Source organism: Mobula hypostoma, unplaced genomic scaffold (genome assembly GCF_963921235.1).
Source record: "Mobula hypostoma unplaced genomic scaffold, sMobHyp1.1 scaffold_62, whole genome shotgun sequence".
Classification (NCBI taxonomy): domain Eukaryota; kingdom Metazoa; phylum Chordata; class Chondrichthyes; order Myliobatiformes; family Myliobatidae; genus Mobula; species Mobula hypostoma.
Window position 1 is genome coordinate 342,518 of NW_026948193.1, and position 27,439 is coordinate 369,956.

General features: G+C 45.9%; 1 protein-coding gene across 1 annotated transcript; it reads left to right on the forward strand.

Moving 5' to 3' along the window:
• Positions 1-26,380, forward strand: LOC134341754 (NACHT, LRR and PYD domains-containing protein 3-like). The gene is made up of 12 exons (XM_063039663.1): positions 1-378; positions 7,740-7,836; positions 9,769-11,499; positions 11,985-12,151; positions 15,108-15,279; positions 15,379-15,444; positions 22,186-23,923; positions 24,371-24,457; positions 24,613-24,783; positions 24,939-25,109; positions 25,265-25,432; positions 25,597-26,380. The coding sequence occupies exons 2-12, from the start codon at positions 7,827-7,829 to the stop codon at positions 25,802-25,804; spliced, it is 4,689 nt and encodes a 1,562-aa protein (XP_062895733.1). The 5' UTR covers positions 1-378; positions 7,740-7,826; the 3' UTR covers positions 25,805-26,380.
• The last annotated feature ends 1,059 nt before the right edge of the window (positions 26,381-27,439 follow it).

A 27,439-nucleotide genomic window follows, 5' to 3' on the forward strand; every position in this document is an offset into this window, starting at 1 on the left:
CACTGGTTGCTATGAAAGAAAAAGGAGAGATCGACACGGAAATCCGGACAGAAAGGTTAACGCAGCCGGTTTGTTTTCCTCTTTAGGGTTGCTATATTGATCCCACTCCTGCCTGCTCCCGCTGTCAGACCCGTCCTGAGCCGGTGAGAGTTAGTGTGACCCGGACTGCGGCAGTCCCGCTCTACCCCGGCTCACCCGGCCCTGTCCATCTGTAATGAGCGACGGACACATCACAGCCGAGTGGCCTCGGGAGCCGCAGCTCAGACTCAACTCTCCGTACAGGGTGAGCAAACCGGTGCAGGAACATTGTCGGTCACCCGGGATGTTAGACTGATTTCCCGGGCCCACCCTGAACGCCATCCGGTTACAACACCAGAGGTAAGGGTTGTCTATGATTCTGTACAATTATTCAGCGTTTGCAGCGAGGCTCGGCGTTGCTCGGTTCGGGAGTGAATTTAGTGGGAGGAGGAAGCCCTGATATGTTCATGTTTATGAGTCAATTACTGTCCAAATGGATTAAGAGAAACGACGTCGTTGCCGTCAACCAGAAATACTCTCCAGGGTGATTTCTACTGAGTGCGAGCAGAAGGCATCTTTCACCCCGGTAGTGACATATGAAACATCCCACGGGTCAGTGACCCGTCAGCGATCTCTCTCAAACAAGAGAAAATCAGCAAATGCTGGAAATCCGAACAACACACAAAATGCTGGAGGAACTCTGCAGATCAGAGAGCATCTATAGAGAAAAGTACGGTCACTTTGGAGGCTATAGGTAATGTTCTTTACATCGCGCCATGTAGCAGAAAGGGTTATATATAATATTAAACTTTCTTCACATTTGAACAAGTGTTTCGTCGGACCGGTTAGATTTCATTTCAGCGGAACGGCCGCTCCCTGTTCTAAGGAATGTGCCGGGACAGGCAGCTGCTTACAAACAGACCATGAACACTGAGTCTCACAGAACAACAACTCACACTTTCCAAATCAGTCAATCATTTAGTCTTTTCCTCGTTCCATTCCAGTCCTGATGAAGTGACTCGGTCTGCAACGTTGACTGTTCACACTCATCCTTAGATGCAGCCTGACCTGCCGAGTTCCTCCAGTGTTGTGTGTGTTGCCATGGTTACGAGCGATCCGTGTGGGGAGGTGAACGGGGTTATTTGTAAGAAACGATGCACAGTATCCACATTATCAGAGTATTCTGGGGAATTAAGGTGAGAACAATTCAGCTTCTGATATTGATTTCGGAGCTTTATTACCAAACAACCAGTTGTCTGTGCATTGGATCAGCAATCAAGGAGATTTTTGTTTCTTTAAGCCATTTCTGGCTGTGGTGTCTTTTGTGTTCCAACTGTTCCCTGGTTGCACGATTAACATTTTCCACAGGTTGGTAAAGACTAAGAGCAGTTCTAGAACAACGGAGATCTTTTTCAAAGCAAGGGTGCAGAGCTGTGCAGCAAACAACTGTTCCGTGTTCAGAGTTTCTTATTTCAGCCCAATACAACTATTTTGGGTGTTTATAACTCTTCTCCTCAATGGCCAGTGGAAGCAAACTCTTTGATTGTTGTTAAACAGTGAGTTTGATGTTTTTCAGGGATGACCATGGAGGAATAGGTATTGAAATTTTAGATCAGATCAGCCATAATCTCATTATCTGCAGCAGCACTTTCGAGGGTGTGTGGTCCAGTTATGCGTAACGGTATGTTAACTAGAAAAAGCTCTGAAAATTTAGTTAGTTAGTGGAAGCTAGTGGTTGCACGCGTCCAGGTCCATTATCGCTCACCCGGGAAGTCAGGGTGTGGTTACCCAGAACCGCACCGAATGCCGTCTGGTTACAACATCAGATGTTAAGTGGTGTCTCCTAGAGCAAGTTATACGTTTTATCGGTCGACCCGGCAGGAGAAAGGGTTAAAGCAACTTTGACCATAGCCGACTGAGAGTGAATTGTCGGTTCAATTGGATTTATTTTCAGCGGAAAGGCCACTCCCTGTGTAAAGAAATGTGCACGGACAGGCAGCTCCGAGTCGCCCAAAACAAGAACCCACACCATCAATTATCTGGCCCCCTCCACCTTCCTTTCCGGTCCTTATTAAGTGTCTCGGCCCGAAATGTCGACTGTTTATTTCCCTCTACGGATGTTGCCAGTCCTGCAGAATTTTTCTCCTATTTCATATGTTGCCATGGTTATGATGGATCCGCGAGAGCCCGCGTGTGGGGCAGTGGGCCGAGTTAGCTGAAATAAATGATTTGCTGGATGTTAATACATCCATGGATATTGAAATCATATCCACATTCTCAGAATATTCTTGGGAAATTAAGAAGAGAATAATTCAGGTTTGACAGTAGTTCGGATCGATATTTCCATCTAACCCCTTGGCTATGCTTTGGATAAGTGATCAAGGAGTCATTTGCTCTGTTTTAAGCCACGTCTGGCTGTGGTACTGCTTGTCTTCCTACTGTTTCGTGTTTACACCATTCAGATTTTCCACAACCTATGTGAAGACTAAAAACAGTTCTGGAACATGGGCTAATATTTCTGCTCCTTTTTTTGCATTTTTTAGTACAGCAGATATGTACATCTGATTTTCCCATGTTGTTTGAGGTTGTTTTTAACTCTTCACCTCAATCACCACTGGAGACAACGTCTTTCATTCTGTTCAAGGCGCAGATTCCCGATTACCAGCTGAAATGTTACAGGGATGGGCATGGGGAATTAAATAATGAAAGATAAAATCAGATTAGCTTTGATATCATTGTCTGTAGCAGCAGTTTCGACGGGCAGAGTGGCGCACTTATTTCATGGTTATGTTGACTAGGAAACTTCTGACAAGTGAACGTGTAAGCCAATATAAGGACCGCATCTAAAGGCATATATGATGTTATTTATATGGTTGAACTGACAGCAAACATTACGTTGATTATGGATTTACACCCAGCATTGTGCGTGAATTCTGTTCCTCATCTGGGTTGGGCAAACAACGTGTCACTCACTCGGTGAGCTGGGCTGCTGGTGCGGGAGAGCAATGGGGAGTCTCTATCGAGAGTAACAGTGAGCGGGTATCGCGTCTCTCAATCCCAGAGAATTATTCTGATCTGACCCCGTTCTGTCCTCCTTTCCCCCATCCTCCACCTTCTCACACAGTATTCTGTACTTTAAACTCTGCGTTTCATTCAGCGGTTGTTCACAAAAACAAGATCCTTCCAAAGGTTATTTTTCTCCACTGTCAGCTCTCTGCTGTGCTGCACTCTGTCTAACCATAGTTGCCCAATTGAAAACCTCCGTAGATTTTCTTTACTCTCCCGGAAGCATCACCTTTGAGTCCGGCCTTAATCACTGGTCCCGAGGTGCGGCTGTCAGGTGACCGGCTTTGGCTGCTCATTATTACAGATCACGTGATGCTGTAAAACAATAGGTCAAACGGGATGGAGGCAGCGTGAGTGATATGTAAGCAATCCGAGTGTTGTTCATTCTCGATGTATAGGGTAGTAATGCACAATGGGGTGAGTTTAAATTATGAATAGCAGGGAAATCGCTACTGGAAACTCTAAACCCGATACAGTCTGCAGATGCGGGCAAAAAAAGAGTAACACGCGAAATGCTGGAGAAACTCAGCAGGTCAGGCAACATCTATAGAGAGGACTTTCTAACCGTGAACGTGAACTGTTTACTCCTCTCCATAGATGTTGCCTGACCTGCTGATGTCCTCCAGCATTTTGTGGTTGTTTTTGGAACAGTGTCACAGACCGCAAAATATGTTCTCTCGATTCGGCGAATGTAAATATCATTTGAAGGCTTGAATCTACATATTGACAGATAAGCCAGTTGCCAAGGCTAGCAAAAATTGCGGAATCTCGCACATTACATCTTAGAGGATGTTACAAACATATCGGGGAAACAAAGAAGGATTCAGAACAAAAGTTGTGAAAGGTTTTATGCTACGGGGGCGTGATCAGGCTCTGTCGGGTGGGACTAAGCCACTGAGCTTCTGGTGATCTGCAAACTGCCCACGGCTTGAGGTAGATTTGGAAACATTGTACATTTGTGAAACGGGAGAGATTTCTGGGAGAGTTTACAGATGAATTTAATCCTAGACCAGTGCAGGATTAGACAGTGTGCGACTGGAACGATGGACACCCTGCGGAATGGGCAGTGTGTGACTTGGCTCAAGATTTTTTTTTCCTTCCGTCCGTCTGTCTCTGTCTATCTCTCCCCCAGTACACCGTTTCCCTCTCCCGTAGTTTTCTCTGACTTCCTTGGTCTTATTTACATTGAGTGAGAAGTTGTTTTTATTACACCACTCAGCCAATATTTAATCCGCTTCCTTTTTGCTGAAACAGCACCCTCTTTTGATACGGCCCACGACAGTGGTGTCTCAGCAATCTTGTAACTGGAGTTTGAGCTGTACTTAAGCCACACAATCCAAGGATTAAAGTGAGTCGAGCAGCGGGCTATGTAGACACCCTCCCAATGCTCCTGTGCTGATGGAGATCGTAGGGGAGATGTTTTTTTTTTACCAAATCAAAATGACTGAGGACTACATGTGAGGAAAACCACGATCCAATTTCACAAGGCAGTATTGAGGCCCAGTTCATGGAGTTAACTGATTAGTTTAGAAGGGATGATTGTGTTAAATGCCGAGCTGTAATCGTTAAACAATATTTGAAAGTAGACCAACATTGAATGATTTTACTTTCACTACTCGGGGGATAAACGAGGCATGGAAGTTAGGAAATGGAGCAGAATTTGTGGAGTTGTGTTTTTGCCCAATTCCCAGGGCCTGGGCCGAGGAAATGATGTCTCCGGGGCCATTCGGAAATCTGTATGCTGCGACTCGGAACTAATCCCTGCCGAGCCATCAGAATCAGAATCAGGTTTAATATCACCAGCATATGTCGTGAAATTTGTGTCTTTCCGGCAGCAGGACAATGCAGGACACATTACTAGAGAAAAAAAAACTGCATCAAAGTATATATTAGATAGGTATTGGCAATGAAAAAAACGGAATGATCGAGGTCGTGTTCTTGGGTTCAATGTCCATTGAGAAATCAAATAGCAGAGGGGAAGAAACTAGTCCTGAATCGTTGAGTGTGTTCCTTCAGTCTCCCATGCCTCCTTCCCGATGGTAGCAAGAGAAGAGGAAATGACCTGGGGGACTGGGGCCCTTAATGATGGATGCCGGCTTTTTGAAGCATCGTTCCCTTGAAAATGTCCTGGATGCTGCAGGGGCTACTGTCCATGATGGAGCTGACTGAATTCACAATTTTCTGCAGCTTCTTTCAATGCTATGCAGTACAGCCTCCCCCACCCCCAACCCCTATACTATCAAGACGGAGATGCAGTCTGTTAGAATGCTCTCCACTGTACATGTGTTGAAACCTGTGAATGTATTTCGTAACATACCAAATCCCCTCAAACTCGTAATGAAATATAAAAACTCTATTGTGTCTTCTTTATAGCTGCAGCCATATATTGAGCCCATTAGATCCTCAGAGATATTGGCGCCCGGGAACTTGAAATACTTCACTCTTTCCACTTCTGATATCTCTATGAGGATTGGTGCATGTTCCCTCTTCGTACCCTTTTCGAAGTCGACAATCAGTTCTTTGGGCTCACTGACGTCGAGCGCAGGGTTCTTGCTGGAGGACACCAATTAACTAGCTGACATACCTTGCTCCTGTACGCCCTCTGCTGTCCATCTGCGTTTCTACCAACAATGGTTTCATCATACAGTAAAATGGATACATGTGATGGCGTTTGTCAAATGTATTCAGGAAAGTTTCCTTAATCAACTACGTGATATCTCTCTCTCTCGCGCGCGCGCGCCTTCCCGTCACCATTCCAAATTCTGCCAGCAATAGTTGTGTCCTCAGCGAATTTATAGAAAAAAATTGAGCTGTGCCTCTCCACACAGTCATGGTTGCAGAGAGAGACGAGCCATGGGTAAGCACAGCTCACTGGGGTGCACCAGTATTGATTGTTAGCGAGGTGGAAAGTTAAAGTTTACTTCCGATCGCAACAAATCATGGACTTCTGGAGCAGAGGTCGATGATCCTGTTGCAGAAGTAGGTAGAAAGACCTGGGTTGGAGCGTTTCGCGGTCCTCGGAGATAGTCAAAGCCAAAAATTTTATTGACCCTCTCCACATCTGATACACCAATGATTACTGGCTCATAGACCTCTGATTTGCCTCTCTGGAAGTCTACACTCAATTCCTTGGTCTTACTGATGTTGAATGAGAGGTTGTTATTATTACACCACTCAGCAACATTTTCAATCTCCCTCCTGTATGCTGATTCATAACCTGACTTGATTCGGTCCACAACAATGGTGTCATCAGCTAACATGTATATGGTATTGGACCTGTACATAGTTACACAGTCCCAGGTGTAGAGCAAGTAGAACAGGGGGCTAACACATAACACTGTGGTGCCATTGAGCTGATGGATGTTGTGGAGGAGATGTATTTGCCAATCCGATCTACCCGGGGTCTACAATTGAGGAAAACCAGGATCCAACTTGCTCATGTTGGTTCACTTCAAAATCTTGCATCTTCTGCAATAGGATTTGGTCAGTTCTGATGCTTCCTTGCTTGTCTGCCATACGTCATAATCATCTCAAAATCGGTTAACAAGTTTTTCTCTGCATGCCATGCTGTAGTGTTGGCCGAAATGTCAGATTACCATGAACTACGGCAACATGTTATTGATTCTGCTGGTGATTGCGAGCTGCTGTGATAAACTTACCCTGGAGTCCATCGCCATGCAGGCCTCCGCTGAGAACAAACCCTTTTGAGACAAAATGACCCAACACCACCTTTCCTTCAGTCCTAATCAAAAAGTGCCACCAATGAATTACATTTGCACACACTGGCCTCATCAAGTATGTTTCTGTTAATTACACTGTCAGAACCTGTAAACCTGACATGAGCAGAGGTGGAATTTCAAAGTAATGTCCCCATGGATGTTGTACATTGTACTTCAGCAAAGCCTTTGACAAGGTGCCACATGGGAGCTTGGTCTGCAAAATTAGGTCCCATGCGGTCCAAAGTGAACCAGTTAGATGAACTCAAAATTAGCTGAAAAGTAGCAAGCAAAGACTTGTGGTTGAACGTTTCTCTTCGGAATGGAGGCGGGCCTCGGGGGCTACAAGTTGGCACCTTTGATATTGGTTATTTTATAGCAACGATTTGGATGCGAATGCACAAGGCCTTACTGGTAAGCTTGCGGATGACACAAAATTAGTAGGTGGTGTTCACAGTGAAGATTATCGTAGCTTAAAGCCGATCTAAGTGGACACGGACTGGTAAATAGATTGTAAAACCAACACGAGCAGCAACGATTATGATGATTATGTGGAGGGAACTCCCAGAGGAAGTGGACGAGACAGGCACAATTGTATAATTCCGGAAGTTGTTGGGACGTGTAGATGGAATTGAGGAGAACTGGAGGGAAATGGGCCCATCACAGGAAATTTGGACCATCTCGGTGGGCACTGTGAATGCAATGTTTCGCTGAGCTGAACGGTCTGAATTTGTGCTCTGTTGCTCTGTGATTCTATCAGTAGATGCGCCTGGTATCACTGGACAGACATACAGACATGGTGTGGAAGTTGTTGTTAACGGAGAATGCTTGATCCCGAAGCCATCTGCTGTTCTGATACAGGGGATGGAGATACTGTCACATTTTGCAAAGCAATCGTACTCTCTCTGACTCACTCCTTGCTTGTTGTGTGCAATTCAGGGCATTACCAGCAGGTGGAGGCTTCCTGAACCTGGGCCAAAGGGTAAACAAGAAGACGACAATCATCAATCGTCAGTCAGAATCAGAATGGACACAGGTATGATCTCTGCGATCTCTTAATTAATCTTCTGTCCCGTTTGTGCGCAATAGTTCAGATGAAGAAACTTACACAGATGATAACAAGGGCACAGAAAAGATTCATCAAAAGGAGTCAGTAATTCCACTGGTAAAGCAGACTTGAGTAATGAATCAATCGAACAGTTCCATTCAAGGGACCTGACACCGGTAATGGTCGAATCACTCAGCTCACCATGCAAAGCTTCACCTGAGTGGAAGGAGAATGAGGTCCTGAACCAGGTGGTTGTGAGTGAAACACAGACAGGAAAGTCACAGCCGTCTTCTGGGTTATGTAAATGTCCAGGGTCAGGGTCTGTGTCAACTTCAGACAGGCCCTGACGTGTAAGATATCTCCAACTTGCATTTATAAAATTCAGAACCAGATGATTGGAGCACTTCCAGGATTTCAGAGGTTGCGTAATTACACAACATTTCAGGTTTTGGAAGGGCAGCAATCAACGCCCCGCCCCACCCCTCCACCCCCGGTTTTCTTAGCCGCTGCACAAAGGAAATAAGGTGAGTTTCCGAAATATGTTTTCTGTAGCCGAGCCGAGAACATTTCCAGAGTTGGATATGGCTGAGGATTAGAAGACAGTTGACTGTAGTTAAAATTGTGGTCTGCTTCGGTGTTTCAATACCACAGTCCATGCCTGGGCTGTGGACAAATGGTGAACGTGAGTTCTCAATATTTCCCTATTGAGTTGATCTGCTACCTCGAATTAAAATTCACAGGTTCGCTGATGGGAAACCCGGTGTAACCAATGACCAATTGTCTCTGTCTACTGTTGGCACTGTGATTGTGCTCAACTCCGTGATTCCAGGTGGAATAAAACAGAGATTACAGCCTGGAGACAGGTCCTTTGGCTCATCTAATTCAGCTTTTCCCAAAATTTTCTTTTAGACTTCTTCTATCTTTTTACCTGCCCACATCTCAACTTTGCAATTTTACTTGTGTTTGCAGCCTCCTCTGGCTGCACGCAATTTATACACATCACCCGCCACGTGAAGAATGCCCCTTTGGTCCCTTTTAAATCTCTGCTCTCAACTCTCAGACTCCCCTAATCTCTGAAAAGACTATGACCATCTACATTATCTACACCCCTGATTATTTTGTGTACGTATGTAAGGTCACCCTTCAAGCTCCCGTGATCCATGGCAAACTGTACCAGCTGAACCGTATAACACAAAAACCAACACCCTAGTCCAGTACCACACTGGTCATTCTCCACTACACACTTTCCAGCTTCATCACGTCCAGCCTATAGATTAGCAACTGCAACTACACGCAACGCTCTCTAAGGAAGACTTTGCCAATAACTTGTACAGTTGTTACATGATGATGATGATGTGGGGGATAGGATGAGAACCAGGGGACCAGACAGCAAAGATCTCAAGTTAATGGCCAGTGGGCGATTCAGGGGACCGGACAACGTGCGTCTCAAGACAATGATCAGTCTGTAGCCAAGGGGACTGGACATTGTGTGACAAAGCGATTGAGAGCGTGTGATCTCATAGATCGGACCATGAGTAATCATTTGACTCGTCTGTGTGTGACACAGACTACTGGACAGTTGGTGATCCAGGGAGATTTTTGCTTTGTGGAAGATATTCCCAGTGATATTTCCCAATATCACCACACAGTGTTGCATTAAGAGCCCCTGGTCATCCGTGTGTTCAACTACTGTGAATCCAGTGATCAGTATTACTGTGTCTATCCTGTTCGTTTTCTGGGGGTGATTATGTCCAGTCACCGGCTTATCGGAATGGTCACCTGTTCCACATTACCCAGGCACAGTCCCACTTCAAATTTGGTCACCTAGAGTCTCCGGTCCATCATACCCACCCAGTCTGAAACAATTCTGCTCAGCTTTAAATCACTCTCGTATGACCTGCAATGTATCACTCTTTCCAGGTGGGAAATTAAGTCGAGTACGGAAAGTACTCAGGAGGTTTTTACTATGCGGCTCATCGAGGGAAGATGATCGGGACACGAGAAGCAAGGTCCCACAGCAGGGTCAGATTGAGAGCAATGTCCCAATGGAATACGGTCCGCCCACCGCAGAGGAGGGAGAGCAAAGTCAGCCCAGAGACGGTGACGTCAGAGACACTGATCAGGACCCTGGAACCGGTACGAGTGAGGCGACTGTCTGTCAACCCAGAGACAGTGACGTCAGAGACACTGAGCAGGACCCTGGAACCGGCACAAGTGAGGCGACTGTCTGTCAGCCCAGAGACAGTGACGTCAGAGACATTGTGCAGGACCCTGGAACCGGTACAAGTGAGGTGACTGTCTGTCAGCACGGAGACGGTGACGTCAGAGACACTGAGCAGGACCCTGGAACCGGTACAAGTGAGGTGACTGTCTGTCAGCACGGAGACGGTGACGTCACAGACACTGATCAGGACCCTGGAACCGGTACAAGTGAGGTGACTGTCTGTCAGCCCAGCGACAGTGACGTCAGAGACATTGTGCAGGACCCTGGAACCGGTACAAGTGAGGTGACTGTCTGCCAGCCCAGCGACAATGACGTCAGAGACATTGTGCAGGACCCTGGAACCGGTACAAGTGAGGTGACTGTCTGCCAGCCCAGCGACAGTGACGTCAGAGACACTGAGCAGGACCCTGGAACCGGCACAAGTGAGGCGACTGTCTGTCAGCACGGAGACGGTGACGTCAGAGACACTGAGCAGGACCCTGGAACCGGTACGAGTGAGGTGACTGTCTGTCAGCCCAGAGACAGTGACGTCAGAGACACTGATCAGGACCCTGGAACCGGTACAAGTGAGGTGACTGTCTGTCAGCCCAGCGACAATGACGTCAGAGACATTGTGCAGGACCCTGGAACCGGTACAAGTGAGGCGACTGTCTGTCAGCCCAGCGACAGTGACGTCAGAGACACTGAGCAGGACCCTGGAACCGGCACAAGTGAGGTGACTGTCTGTCAGCCCAGAGACAGTGACGTCAGAGACACTGAGCAGGACCCTGGAACCGGTACAAGTGGGGCGACTGTCTGTCAGCACGGAGACAGTGACGTCAGAGACACTGATCAGGACCCTGGAACCGGCACAAGTGAGGCGACTGTCTGTCAGCACGGAGACGGTGACGTCAGAGACACTGAGCAGGACCCTGGAACCGGTACGAGTGAGGTGACTGTCTGTCAGCCCAGAGACAGTGACGTCAGAGACACTGATCAGGACCCTGGAACCGGTACAAGTGAGGTGACTGTCTGTCAGCCCAGCGACAATGACGTCAGAGACATTGTGCAGGACCCTGGAACCGGTACAAGTGAGGCGACTGTCTGTCAGCCCAGCGACAGTGACGTCAGAGACACTGAGCAGGACCCTGGAACCGGCACAAGTGAGGTGACTGTCTGTCAGCCCAGAGACAGTGACGTCAGAGACACTGAGCAGGACCCTGGAACCGGTACAAGTGGGGCGACTGTCTGTCAGCACGGAGACAGTGACGTCAGAGACACTGATCAGGACCCTGGAACCGGCACAAGTGAGGCGACTGTCTGTCAGCCCAGAGACAGTGACGTCAGAGACACTGATCAGGACCCTGGAACCGGTACAAGTGAGGTGACTGTCTGTCAGCTCGGAGGCTTATTGAACACGGAATTTTCAAGTGCCCAACAAGGAGCAGGTGAGTGAAATATGAGGGTGACGTGTTCACAGAATGTTGCAGGGAGGAGGGTAAATGTGAGGCTTTGTTGGAGGGTTGGTCAGAGGAGAGAGGGAATGTGTGGGTGTGGTACATGTGGTGTAGTGGGGCACCCGTTACCCACTACAGAGAATGTATTACCTGCTCTTATAATTTTCCAGATGTGTATTGGAGGAAATGCAGCAGTCCAGATGAAGAGAGTATTTTCAGGATGTGAATTACGGGAAATTTATTCCCCGGGGTGATTTGAATTAGATGAGGTCCTTCTGGTAAAGTAATGCACAGAACATTGTTGGGTCTGTTTTAAGGCCAGTGTTGGGGATTGGGAAAATATCCATTTATTTCTCTGTCGCTGAAGGCAGGTAAACACTGAGGTTCAAGACATGATTGGTTTGTTGACTTGGGTGAGAGTGGTGGAGGTGAGGGATATTTGAGTTCATGTCTACATTGTATTTTTATATTCACAGAACCAGAGTTTACAATATCTGTCCTCCTGGCACAGGGGAGTGAATATCGACTGTACCAACTGACAAAGTTCTACAGGGACAGACTGGAGCAAGCAATTGAAGAAAAGGTTGAAAGGCTCGGTTGGATGTTGACAAAGGGGGGACATTTCAGTAGAAAAGAAAGTGAGGTGAGTGTATGTAGTGTATTGTCACCGAACTGCTGATATCAGAGGGAATAGTGATCGGTATTCATCTCCTACACGTTCTCAGAATGCTACATGACAATGGAGACATTGATCTCTGGTTGTCTCCAGCAGATCTGGTTTCAGCTGTTAAGGTGGGGAGCACACTTCACCAGTGTGATATAAGAGCAGTGGCTGTAATGGACTGTTGAGCAGGCATTCAGTCTAAAATTATTTTTGCATCTTATTAGGATCTTCGGACAAATTCACCTCAGCTCAGTAATCCAGGGTGAATATTTAACTGTAAGATTGTAAATTGGGCCAACTGACTTCACTGCCGTACTTGTGGGAGGGAAACATACTAATCACGACTGGCCTGGTCTCCATCTGTGTTCCCGAACAATGAGTGGTTGATTTGTCATAGTCATAGAAAAGTACAGCACATAAACAGGCCCTTTGGCCCATCTATTCCATGCCTGACTACGGAAACTGCCTGTTCCCATTGACCTGCACTGGTGCTCTATACCCTTATCATTCATGTAACTATCCAGACTTCTCTTAGCCGCTTGTACCACTTGCACTGCCATCTCGTTCCACACTCTCACCACCCTCTAATTGGAGATGTTTCTCCTCATGTACCCCTTGAACTTTACACCTTTCATCCATCGCTGAAGCCCTCTTTGTGGAACTTCTCAACCACAGGCAAAATGCTTGCTTGCATTTACCCTATCCATACCCTTCGTAATTATGTGCACCTCTATCAAATCTCCCCTCAATCTTCCACGTTCCAGGGTATAATGTGTTCAATCTTTTCCTATAACTCAGGTCCTCCAGTCCCGGCAACATCCTTGTAAATATTCTCTGTACTCTTTCAAACTTCCTTACATCGGTCCTATAAGTAGGTGACCGGAACAGCACACAATACTCAAAATTAGGCCTCACCAACGTCTTATACAAGTTCACGATCATATCCCATCTCCTGTACTCAATGTTTTCATTTATGAAGGCTAATGGGCCAAATACTTCCTTTCCGATCTATCTAGCTTCGTTTTAATGAATTATGGACCTGTATTCCCAGATCACTTTGTTCCACCACACTCCTCAGTGCCCTACCGGTCACTGTATAAGATCGACACGCCATGGTCCTTCCAAGGTCCAATGCATTTCACTTGTCGGCCAATCTTCAGACCATTTCTCTGCTGGTTTAGTTACCACTGCAAGCTTTGGTTCTCTTCCTCACTCTCCACTATACGTCCGCACTCTTGGAGTCATCCACAAATTTGCTGATCCAGTTAACCACACTTTCAACCAGATCGCTGATATAGATGACAAACAAACAGGAACGGACCCAACACATATGCCTATGGCACTGCACAACTTACAAATTCCCAGACAGAGATGCAACAGTCTATAACCACTCTTTGTCTTCTTCCAAAACCCCAAATGTCTAATCCAATTTACCAGTTTACCTTGAATGCTGGGTAATTGAGCTTTCTTAAGCTTGTTATGTGGTACCTTGTCAAATGCCGTGCTAAAGTCCATGCAGACAACACCCACTTCCTTCCATTCATCAGCTTTCCTGGTAACTTCGTGGTAACTTCCTGAAAACTTTAAGGCAGGTTAGGCATGAACTACTACGCTCAAGCTGATATCTCATGACACCAAAAAACAATGGTTTGTACTAAAAGGGGCATATATATCAGACGAAACTTTTGGTAAGTTATTTTACATTATTAGCTAGCCTAACTTCATATTTAATATTTTCTCTACTTACGGACTTTTCGTTGCCTTCTGTTGGTTTGCAAACGCTTCCCGGCTTTCCACTATAGTTTTCTCTATTCTATGCCCTCTCCTTTGTTTTTGTGCTGCATTGACTTTCTCATTAGTCACGGTTGATCATTCTCCCTTTGAAATATTTTTTCATCTTTGGGATTATCTGTCCTGCACCTTCCGAATTGTCCCAGAAACTCCAGCCATCACTGCTCTTCCATTGTCCCTGCTAGTGTCATTTTCGAATTTATTTTTGCCCAGCTCCTCCCTCATGCCTCTGTAATTCCTTTGTTCGACTGAAATATGGATACATCCAACTTTACCTTCTCCCTCTCAAACTGCAGTGTGAGTTCTGTTATTTTATGATCACTGCCTGTTAAGGGTTTATTTCCCTTAATCTCCCTAATCAAATCTGGTGCAATACATCAACATCGAATCCAGATCCGCCTTTCCCATAGTGGGCTCAACCATAGGCTTCTCTCAAAAGCCATCTCATGGGCATTCTATAAATTCCCTCACTTAAGATTCAGCACCGAATTGATTTTCTAAAGCTACCTGCATAATGTAATTCCACATGACTATTTTAACATTTACCTTTTCACATGTCTCTTCTCTCTCCTGTTGCAATTTGTAGCCTACATACTGGCTACTGTTAAGAGGCCGGTATATAACTTCCATCAGGGTCATCTTACCTATGCAGTTTTTAACATTTACATCATCCAATCCGATGTCACATCTTTTTCAGGACTTTTTTTTTCTATGTAAACAAAACCAACCCAACTCCTTCACCTACTTGTCACAGCTTCCTATTCATATTTATCCTTGGATGTGAGCACCCAACTATGATCTTCTTTCAGCCACGATTCAGTGATGCCAGCCATCCATTTTTTGCTCCCTCACTCACTCCTCTCTTCCATTCTTGTTGTCACATGTCGTTGATGTGACACATTGACAATCGAGGAAATTAATCACATTGAATATACTGCAGGGTGTCAGTAAATCCTTATTCTTACACACTATTGTTTTAGAATTTCCTTCAGTTTCTGTTTCTCTGTTAATGACTGAACCCAGGGAGGATGAGGCAGCAGCCCAATTGTTCTGAAGCTTCTGGGGCCATGAACAGATATTTTCCTCCACATTCTCCATGTCTATCTGTCTGCTCCACAATAAATATATTGTTTTCCTTTTGTAGAATGTCACTGAACTGACTGAGAAGGGAAACCGGACAGAGGGTTCTAGACTCTTCCTCAATTTGGTGATGGGCAAAGGCTCCCGGGCCCGAAGGGCGATGTGGGAATCCTTTGTGACATGGAGGGCAGAGTTACCGAAGCTGGACAAAATGCTGAAGAAAATACAGGAGCTCGGTACGTTAAAACCACGCAACGAACACAGAGGCACATTGAAACAAACAGTTTCAATTATTTTAGCTCTGTTTTCATGGATTTTTTTTTTTATTTAAACAGGTCCTGATCCACAGGAATGCATGAACATCGCCCAAGGGTTATCTGAATTACCCACTCAACTGATCGGTGAGTGATGAAATGCTCAGTTCAAACTAGATCTCAGATGTTTGACTGTGCGTTGGTAGAACCTTGGAGTCAAAATACAACACTAATTATTCATTGATCTCTGGTCCAGAGAATCTCTCGTTGCAGCCTGAATATTGGAAATTGTATTGTTTCTATCAATCCTGCTGTTGATTCTGGTGAAGCATTCACTCCTGGTCCTAAATATCTGGGAATCTCCACAGACCCCAGGCATCTCCTGATAGACTGTATCATTCATTCCAGGTGACTTTTCTATCTTCAGATCTTTCATATTCCGAAGCACATTCTTCTTCGCAATAGCAGCTACACTCAATTCTGTTCGTTGATGACTTCTACTAGTGACCTCCACAGAGTTTGTCTGGCATTTCCTTTTCACCCATTACTGCATCTACAACATCATTTTTCAGCAGTCCGATTCGACCCTATCCTTTTTTTTTTTTAACTCTTTATATATCTGGGAAAGGAAAAAAAGATCTTCGGTATCCTCTCTTATAATATTCACCATATCCTTGTATTTCCTGCATGTTCATGTATATCTAGAGCATCTATAACATAGTTGCCTCCGATATGACCCAGGCTGTAAATTCCAGGCACCCACCACCCTGTGAAAAAACTCCCCACAATTGTTGTAAATATACACCATCTCACCTTAAACAAATGCCTTCTGCTATTAGACACCAGCCCTATATGGAAAAACAACAGCAAAATACAGGCTCTCTACACAAACTCTAATCTCTCAGACTTGTACAGCTCTGCCAGATCTCTATTCTAACATCAGAGTAAACAAACCATGTTTACCAAATCTGTTTTTGTAGAAAATGTCACCGAATCCAAGCAACACCCTGATGAACCTGTTATTATTTGCACGTAATAACAAGACAATTTTATATATAAAGTTGTAGCATCGTGCATCTCCTAACCAATGAACACTCAATTAGATAACCATAATATAATTACAAAAGAGCAGAAAGAATACCGTTAGGGTATGAACAGATTTAAAGAACAACTGGAAATAGATTATGTAATTATATATAAAACCCTGGGGAAAGCAGAAATCTTTCAAAGTTATATTGTCTATCAAAAACAATTTGATCCTGTCACTCGCATGTTTAAGAGAAGTTCCTAATATATATAAGATGCATCCAATACTTGCGAAATTTCTACAACATCTGATAAAGCATAGGCGGACAATAATCGCCCTATTAACAACCACCAATGAACAACCACCGTTATCAAAATAAATGTAGGGGGGATTTTCCAGAGCGACTCACTAAGCCCAGTATGGTTTTGTTTGGCTTTAAACCGGCTCATAATTTACTGAAACGGGCAAGAATCAGGTATCAAATCAGGAAAAAAAAAGAATTATAGCTTGACACATCTATAGTTGGATGATTTGAAATTATCTGCTCTTGCATCAGTAAAGTTAAAACAATTAATTCAAATAATGGAACTAATTTCCACAGATATAAGCATGAAATTTAGACTAGAAAAGTACAGAAGATGAAACATAAAGAAAGTTGCAATAGAGCCAGTAGAATAATAAACAGAGTATCACGATAGAATATAACCGATGGATGAATATGAAACATATGTTTCAGATATCAATAAGCAAAGAAAATAGACACGTAAACGTGTGATAAAGGAAAATCGTTCAACAAAATTTACTTCAAGCCTAAAGAAAATCTGAATTTCCATCAAGGCTCAAGAAAATCTGCCAAACAGAGCAGAACAGTAAAAATATAACAAAGATACTCACTGTGCCCGTATTGGTGTGTTATAATATCGAGGTCTGAAAAGGATCTGGAAAATATACAAAGAGAAATAAGACCTCAAATAACTTTTTTTTTTAGAAAATACCATGTGCCCTCGAGCGCACTTTGATTAATACGAACTAGGGCAGTATGCGGATGATGAATAACAGATCTGAAAAAAAAAAAATGACACAACAGTCAGATAAAAATTCTCAGAATCAGGGTTAATATCACGGGCATATGTTGTGAAAATTATTTTTATGACCCAGTAGCACAACTGCAGTAAAGCGTGTATATATATGTACACAATTGTAGAAATAGAATTGTGTCAACGTGAATTAATCAGTCTGATGGCCAGGTGGAAGAAGCTGTCCCGGAGCCTGTTGGTGCTGGCTTTTTTGCTGTGGTACCGTTTCCCGGATGGTAGCAGCTGGAACAGTTTGTGGTTGGTGTGACTTGGGTCGCCAATGATCGCTTGGACCTTTTTTTATCCCCGTCTCGGTAAATGTACTGAATAGTGGGAAGTTCACATCTACAGATGCGCTGGGCTGTCCGCACCACTCTCTGCAGGTTCCTGCGATTAAGGGAAGTACAGTTCCCATACCAGGCAGTGATGCAGCCGGTCAGGATGCTCTCAATTGTGTCCTTGTAGAAAGCCCTTAGGATTTGGAAACCTGTACCAAAGTTCTTCAACTGTCTGAGTTTAGATTCGCTGTTGTGCATTTTTTTTTATTTTCACCACACAACCGCTATGTTTAGACCACCTGAGATCCTCGGTGATGTTTATGCCGAGGAACTTAAAACTGTTCACCCTCTGAACCCCAGTTCCATTAATATCAATAGGGGTTAGCCTGTCTCCATTCCTCCTGTCGTCCACAATCAGATCCTTTGTTCTTACGACACTGAGGGAGAAGTTGTTTTCTTGATCCCACTGTGTCGGGGTGATGAATTATTCTCTGTAGGCTGCCTCATTATTATTTGGGATTAGGCCAATCAAGGCCGAGGTCTCTCTTTTCAAACCTGGATGAAATTGTGGTATTGAATTCTGAACTCTCATCCAACAACAGCATTCTCAAAACAGCATCCTTCTTCTCCAGATGTGTAAGGACGGTGTGTAGAACTGTGGCTATTGTGGCATATGTTGATCGGTTGTGTCAGCAGGCGAATTGTAGGGCGTCCAGTGTGGGTGGAAGCATGCTGCAGATGTAATCCTGACCAGCATCCCAAAGCGTTTGATTATTACTGAAGTGAGTGCGAAGGGACGCCAGTGGTTCAGACAAGTTACCTTGATGTTTTAGGTACAAGGACAATGGTGGATCTCTTGAAGCAAGAGGACACGCTACACTCAGAGTAGTTATATTAAAAATGTCTGTAAACATAGCAGCCAGTTGAGCCGCGCACATTCTGAGTACCAGTCCTGGGACACGGTCCAGTCGTTCGTGTGTTATTTGTTTGCGAGGATCAGGAGAGAAGAAGTCCTCTAGAGCGACGTCTCGAGCATTGGTGACTATAGGGAGCAAGTGTGGGCACATGGCCAAGTGGTTAATGCATTGGACACTAGCGACCTGAAGGTCGTGTGTTCGAGCTCCAGCCAAGGCAACGTGTGTTGTGTCCTTCAGCCGAGGCAGCGTGTTGTGTCCTTGAGCAAGGCACTTAACCACACATTGCTCTGCGACGACACCGGTGCCAAGCTGTATGGGTCCTAGTGCCCTTCCCTTGGACAACATCGGTGTCGTGGAGAGGGGAGACTTGCAGCATGGGCAACTGCTGGTCTTCTATACAGGCCTGCGCCCTGGAGAGTGAAGACTTTGCAGGCGCAGATCCATGGTCTCGCAAGACTAACGGATGCGTTAAATAGAGAGCAATTCTGTATCTGCAGACTCGGGAGCAGTACGGACGCAGGAACAGCTGGGATGCGGGCACTTCGATCCTTCCTACATCTCCACAGCAGTCACTCTTCTGGATTCCTCAAAATTCCAGGTTGCTCCGTGGATCAGCATTCTCCAGCGGTCTCTGTCACTATTTGCTGTTTGCAAATAGTGACAGAGACCGCTATTTGCCTGGGAGAGGTGCTGCTGGTCTTTGTACCTCTGGCGCGAGTCTCTGTTGCCCTGAGAATACTGCTTTTGGTAACTTGCATTAGTCCTTGTGAGGCACGTTGCCTCTCCAGCGCAGCTGCTTGAGCAGTAAAGAGGCTTCAATGCTTAGAAGTGGAGGATTTACAGCTATGCTTGTCTGAGTATTTATATAAAACATTAAATTAAATAAGTATCACGGAATTAAAAATTTTATTAAAAATGAATCGCGAGTCACAATTGATGGGATCAATGTCCACTCAGAAACTAGATGGTAGAGGAGAAGAAGTTGTTCCTGAATCGTTGAGTATGCGCCTTACTTCTATCCTGTGCAGTAGTCCCCATGAACCAGACGGTGATGCAGCCAGTTACAATGCTCTCCAAGTTACATCTGTAGCAATATTCGAGTGATGTTGCAAACTCCTGATGAAATACAGCCACTGTTGTGTCTTCTTTGTAGCTGCATCGATATATTGGGTCCAAGTTAGATACTCGGAGATATTGACACCCAGGAATTTGAAATGGCTTACTCTTTCCACATCAGATCACTCTCTGAGGACTGGTGTGTTGTGTTCCCTCATCTTGCCATTTCTGAAATCCACAATTAGTTCTCAGGATATACAGTGGCATGAAAAGGTTTGGGCACACCTGGTCAAAATTTCTGTATATGTGAATAGCTAAGCTGACCTGATTTCCAAAATGCATAACATTAAAGATAGCATATTTCTTTATTATTTTAAGCTAGATTCCTTTTTTTAATTTCCATCTTTTACATTTTCAAAATAACAAAAACAAAAGGAAAAGGACCCGAAGCAAAAGTGTGGGCACCCTGCATGGTCAGTACTTAGTAACACCCCCTTTGGCAAGTATCGCAGCTTGTAAATGCTTTTTGTAGCCAGCTAAAAGTCTTTCAATTCTTGTTTGGGGGACTTTCGCCCATTCTTCCTTGGAAAAGGCTTCTAGTTCTGTGAGATTCTTGGGCCTTCTTGCATGCACTGTTCTCTTGAGGTCTATCCACAGATTCTCGATCATGTTTAGATCAGGGGACTGTGAGGGCCATGGCAAAACCTTCAGCTTGCACCTCTTGAGGTAGTCCATTGTGGATTTTGAGGTGTGTTTAGGATCATTATCCTGTTGTAGAAGCCGCCCTCTTTTCATCTTCAGCTTTCTCACAGACGGTGTGATGTTTGCTTCCAGAATTTGTTGGTATGTAATTGAATTCATTCTTCCCACTACAAGTGAAATGTTCCCCGTGCCACTGACTGCAACACAAGCCCAAAGCATGATCGATCCACCCCTGTGCCTAACAGTTGGAGAGGTGTTCTTTTCATGAAATTCTGCACCTTTTTTTCTTCAAACATACCTTTGCTCATTGCGGCCAAAAAGTTCTATTTTAACTTCATCAGTCGTCAGGACTTGATTCCAAAATGCATCAGGCCTGTTTAGATGTTCCTTTTCAAACCTCGGACGCTGAGTTTTGTCAGAATTTTCACAGTAACAGAAATGTTGACCAGGGGTGCCCAAACTTTTGCATACCACTGTATTTTCATCAACGGAAGCAGGATTTAGCACTGCATACAAGCAAGTGCGATTCTGATAAAGAGTACATACCATTGAACGGAAATGAAAACATAACCCATAAAAAATGAAAAGACTATCATAATAGAAGAAAGTTAACCAATGGAAGAGTATGATTCCTCATGGTGGACATCACCACGATCAGAGCGGACTAGATGGCAACAGGTAAGCATCAAACGCCTGGGTCAGTCAGGATGCTCTCAGTTGTGCCCCTGTAGAAATGCTCCCAGTGGCGTGCGACTCAAATAGCCGCTGACAACCGAGTCCAGCTCCTGGCCTTCACGTGTGGATTAGCCACTAAGCCCGGTGGAAGCGTTTCTTCTGCAGGAGAAGAGGAAAAGGCGGGTTACTGGTGCCTTATAACCAGTCGCTTTGGCGGCAGATGGGGCTCATCAGCCGTGATTGGCAGCTCACCCAGGAGCAGGAAAACTCCGATCTCAAAACTCCACTGCCTTGACCTGGAGCCCCTAAGGCAGAATTAAATGGTGTTCAACGCAGACTGACTATCCTGTGACACGTCTGGTCCCAAGCTGTGTCAGTCTCTGCCGTTCCTTTGTGTTCATCAGATGCATGGACAGAAGGAGCTTGCTAAATCGGCAAAAGCTTCCTCTCCATATCGTAGTGTCCTGGCTTGCGGGGGCAGGACATCCATGGTTGACTTTGACAGACGGAGGCCTCACAATACAGCGTCCCACACTCCAGTGCCAGACTAATTAGCAGCAGTTGCCAAGATTTCAAAATCCTCTCCCAGAAACGGCGCGCTGAGATGCTTGTGGTCTCTTCCATTCACGGAGATTCCATCTTTCCACCGCTCTTCCACCTCGAAAACTGAAAACTGCCTATTTTGTTTATTGTCATTCTTGTGGGTTATCGATCCGAAACGTCTCTGTGATTCTCTCACAGATTGTGCCCGACTTGAGTATTTCACACCTATTCTGCCCCTGTTTTGATGCGGGAGCAGTGGTCACCTGTGACTCCCCAGTGTGCAGCTTTGTTGCTAAAATGCACAGTGTCCTGTTCTCCATATTTCCACGCTGGATCAACATTAACATCGCCTGTTAATGATGTAAACAATATCAGGGGAATGTCCGTCTTCACAAGTAAAGAGTAGCAGAATATGAGGATTGGACATTTTCTGCGACAACCATCATTGTCAGCTCCAGTGTCTGTGAACAGAATTTTATTTTCTGTCCTAATATCCATGGAAGCATTGAATTCATTCATGTAATCTCAAACATTGAATGTTGAAATGCAGTTATCAAGTTCTTTGTCAGTTGAGCCATTTAACATTTTGACTATGTTCTCTGTTCCCACGGAAGATGTCCAACAGAAACACAAGGAGACTCTGCGGGTACAAACTGAATCACTGAGAGTGAACACGATCCTGATGAGGGAGAAGGTGAAGGTTTTCCAGCTGGTTGATCGATACGCTGAGCTCACGGTCATTTCTACTGTTCGAGATCGGAGACTGGTGGAACATGAGCTGCTGGCAAGAGGCAGAGACCACGAGGACTGGAGAGAAAAACATCTTCGCGGAGAGCTGGAAAAACTCCGGACAGATCAGTTATTCCAAAGCAGCTTTTCCCGGAGTAGATCCAAACCTGGGAGTTCGGCAGCAGTGGCCGGAGTCGCGGGGATCGGGAAAACCACAATGGTACAAAAGATTGTTTATGACTGGGCCGTAGGGAATATATACCAACAATTCCAGTTTGTCTTCAGTTTCAAATTCCGGGATTTAAACTCCATTAACTGCAGAATAAACCTGAGGGAACTGATTCTGGATCAGTATCCTTACTTTGGGATTTTCCTGAGAGAGGTCTGGAAGAACCCAGAGGGATTGCTGTTTATATTCGATGGTTTGGATGAATTCAAACACAACATCGATTTTGCTGACAGTCGGAGAGATACAGAACCCAGGCACCAGTGCCCAGATCCCGAGTGGTGGTGTGAAGTGTCCGACATTGTGTACAGTTTAATCCAGGGCAAGCTGCTCCCAGGGTGTTCAGTGCTGGTGACCACCCGTCCCACTGCGTTACATTTATTGGAAAAGGCAGAGATCAGTATATGGGCTGAAATCCTGGGATTTTCCGGTGAGGAACGGAAGGAATATTTCATCAGGCATTTTGAAGATCAGACGGTGGCAGAAGCTGTTTTCAAACACGTGAAGGAGAACGAGATCCTGTACACCATGAGCTACAACCCCTCCTACTGCTGGATCCTCGCTCTGGCACTGGGCCCCTTCTTCACACAAAGAGTCAGGGATCCGCAGCGAGTTCCCAAGACCATCACCCAACTGTACTCCTACTATATTTACAACATCCTGAAAAACCACGGCCGTGAGATTGAGAACCCCCGTGATGTGTTACTCAGGGTTGGTCAGATGGCCTTCAGAGGAGTGTCCGAGAAGAAGGTAGTGCTTACAGATGGAGATTTGATCAAGTACAATCTGCAGCCTTCCCAGTTCCTGTCCGGGTTCCTGATGGAGCTTTTGGAGAGAGAGGATTCTGCCTGGAGCGTAGTATACACATTCCCACACCTCACCATCCAAGAGTTTGTAGCTGCAGTCGCACAATTCCTGAATCCACATCCCGGGGATATCCTGATATTCCTCACTGAAGCCCACAGCACGACAGATGGGCGATTTGAGGTATTTCTCCGTTTTGTTGCTGGTCTCTCCAACCCAATGACAGCTCGGGGTCTGGAGGAGTTTCTGGGTCCATTTCCTCATCAAACAACCTGCCGCGTGATTGACTGGGTGAAGGAGGAGGTTAAACGCCAGAGTGGAAACACATGGAGCGAAGCTGGTAAAAGGAGCCTCCTGAACACATTGCACTACCTGTTTGAGTCTCAGAATAGTGGACTGGCTCAGGCCGCACTGGGATCTGTGGAAACACTTTCATTCACTAAAATGACACTGACCCCGATTGACTGCGCGGTCCTGTCTCATGTCATCGGACTCTGTGATACAATAAAACACCTCGACCTGGGGAACTGCCACATTCAGTGTGAAGGAATCCAGCGGCTGGGACCCGAGCTGTACAAGTGCCGGGAGTTGAGGTAACTTGATTTATCTCTCACTCTGAACTGTGAAACTGCCTAATTGTGTTGTTTTAATGTAAAGGGATTGGGGTAAAACTGTGATAAATCAAATTGCGAAGAATTGTGACAAATGCCATCACCTTTCGTCCTTTGGGATCTCTCTTCCCCATCCCCCTGCCCCCTTCACCCTTGCCCCTCCCGACTCTCTCTCATCAGTAACACTTTTCTAACTATCGGGGAATGAGACAGAATATGTGGAGTTTACAGGGTCACACCGACAGACTAAATTATTGACATTCGGTGAATACCCTGGAGCTGGGCAGTGAGGCACATTGACAGTGATGGGAACTCCGATCAGTGATTTACTGAAGGGTTTAATGTTTCCTGAAATATCCGAGTGAGAGAAATTACCTCAGACCCACGGTTTGAATCACTTTGTTTATCAATTTGTTTGTTTGTGTTTAGACTGAGTGGTAATGAACTGGGAGATTCAGGAGTAAATTTGGTGTCTGCGGCTCTGAGGAACCCGGAGTGTAAAATACAGAAACTGGGGTAAGTACCAGACTGTGGGAGATTGTGTTTACAGTCACTGGATGTCTGACACTGAACATTAATGTGATCAGTAATTGTGTTACTGATAGACACTGGGGATTTGTACCGTCTCCTGTCTGTTTGTGTCCTTCACCCTCACTCTCTCCCATCTCCAGGCTGTGTGAGGTCGGTCTCACAGATTCTGGTGCCGAGGATCTCGTCTCCGCTCTCAGTACAAACCCATCACTGACGGAGCTGGACCTGAGTATTAATGAACTGGGAGATTCAGGAGTGAAACTGGTGTCTGTGGCTCTGGGGAACCCGGAGTGTAAAATACAGAAACTGGGGTAAGTAGCAGACTGTGGGAGATTGTGTTTACAGTCACTGGGTGTCTGACACTGAACATTAATGTGATCAGTAATTGTGTTACTGATAAACACTGAAGATTTGTACCGTCTCCTGTCTCTCTGTGTCCTTCACCCTCACTCTCTCCCATCTCCAGGCTGCGGGAGGTCGGTCTCACAGATTCTGGTGCCGAGGATCTCGTCTCCGCTCTCAGTACAAACCCATCACTGACGGAGCTGGACCTGAGTATTAATGAACTGGGAGATTCAGGAGTGAAACTGGTGTCTGCGGCTCTGAAGAACCCGGAGTGTAAAATACAGAGACTGCGGTAAGTACCAGACTGTGGGAGATTGTGTTTACAGTCACTGGGTGTCTGTCACTGAACATTAATGTGATCAGTAATTGTGTTACTGATAAACACTGTGGATTTGTACCGTCTCCTGTCTCTCGGTGTCCTTCACCCTCACTCTCTCTCATCTCCAGGCTGCGGGAGGTCGGTCTCACAGATTCTGGTGCCGAGGATCTCGTCTCCGCTCTCAGTACAAAATCATCACTGACGGAGCTGAACCTGGGATTTAACTCGCTGACAGACCGATCTGTCCCCGCTCTCCGCCGTCTCATACTGACCCTCCCGAGACTGGAGCGGATCGGGTGAGTGTTTGTGTTAATGTTCAATGTGATAAAATATCAGCGGATCCGCGGGTTTTCTGGTGATATTTGTCTGTGCTTGTTGTTGAAACATTAACCCCAGTCCCCTGTTACTGACACTGTTGTGTAAACTGTTTATTTCATCTTTATTTTCTCATCTGCTTCAGGTTGGATGACAATCAGTTCAGTCGGACCGGGAGGAATGAACTGAGATCTCTGCAGGAACCCAGACCCGGACTGACAGTGTCCGTGTGCACAGCCCGCCCGCGGGATGCCGACATTTTGGCCGATTCCCCGCCCTCCCCTTTAACTCCCGCCCTTACCTTTAATGGCCGCGCGCCAGGTTTAATTCCCACGTTCGCTGTTCTCCCGTAGTGACGTATTTCCACCTCCTGTCCAGCGGCGCAGCTTCCGCCGGATGTGCGGGTTCGAGACCCCGGGGAATGACACGGACAGGAAGAGCCCGGGGGCCGGGGCTCAGCCTGGGACACCGGTGTCCCGGGCTGGGATTATCCCGGGAGTACGTAATGCTGGCTGGCCTGCTGCGTTCACGGGCAACTTTTACGTTTGATGCCGGGGAATTACACAGACAGGAAGGGCCCGATGATGGCGGGTTTTTTTTCTGAGACACGGGTGACTCCTGACCGGCGTGGATAACTTCACTCACATCATCTCTGAACTGATTCCACAACCTACGGACTCACGTTCAAATAATTTACAACTCGTGTCAGTATTATTTAATATTTTATTTGCACAAATTTCCTTTCCTTTGCACGTTGCTTGTTGGTTAGACTTTGTTTTTGTATAGTTTTTTCATAAATTCTGCTATATTGATTTATTGTCCTGTAAATGACTGCAATGAAATGAATCTTAGTGTAGTATATGGTGACAAATAAGAACTTTGATAATAAAGAACACGCATCAAAGTTGCTGGTGAACGCAGCAGGCCAAGCAGCATCTCTAGGAAGAGGTACAGTCGAGACCCTTCGTCAGGACTAACTGAAAGAAGAGCTAGTAAGAGATTTGAAAGTGGGAGGAGAGATCCAAAATGATAGGAGAGGACAGGAGGGGGAGGGATGGAGCCAAGAGCTGGACAGTTCATTGGCAAAAGGGATATGAGAGGATCATGGGACAGGAGGCCCAGGGAGAAGGAAAAGGGGGCGGGGGGGGGACCGAGAGGATGGGCAAGGGGTATAGTCAGAGGGACAGAGGGAGAAAAAAGGGAAATAATAAATAAATATGTCTGGGGCCCTGACTGTCCCATCACACACTCCCGGGGTCAGACACAGCGTGAAGCTCCCTCCACACCGTCCCATCACACAATCCCAGCAACTCCCTTGTCCATTCGTCGTCCCCCCCCCCCCCCGCATCCCTTCCCACCGATCTCCCACCCAGCACATATCCTTGTAAGTGGAACAGGTGCTACACATGCCCTTACACTTCCTCCCTCACCACCATTCAGGGCCTCAGACAGTCCGTCCAGGTGAGGCGACACTTCACCTATGAGGTGGCTGGGGTGATATGCTGCGTCCGGAGCTCCCGATGCGACCTTCTATATATTGGCGAGACCCGACGCAGGCTGGGAGATCGTTTCGCTGAACACCTACGCTCTGTCCACCAGAGAAAGCAGGATCTCCCAGTGGCCACAGATTTTAATTCCACATGCCATTCCCATTCTGATATGTCTATCCACGGCCTCCTCTACTGTAAAGATAAAGCCACACTCAGGTTGGAGGAACAACACCTTATATTTCGTCTGGGTAGCCTCCAACCTGTTGGTGTGAACATTGACTTCTCTGACTTCCGCTAATGCCCCACCTCCCCCTCGTATTCCATCCGTCATTTATTATTTATTATGATTATTATTTTTCCCCGTTTTGTCTCTTTTTTCTCCCCTCTGTCCCTCTCACTATAATGGGTTCATCTCCCCCTTTCTTTCTCCCTCGGCCTCCTGACCCATGACCCTCCCCCTTCTCCATCTCTGTATCTCTTTTGCCAATCAACTGTCCA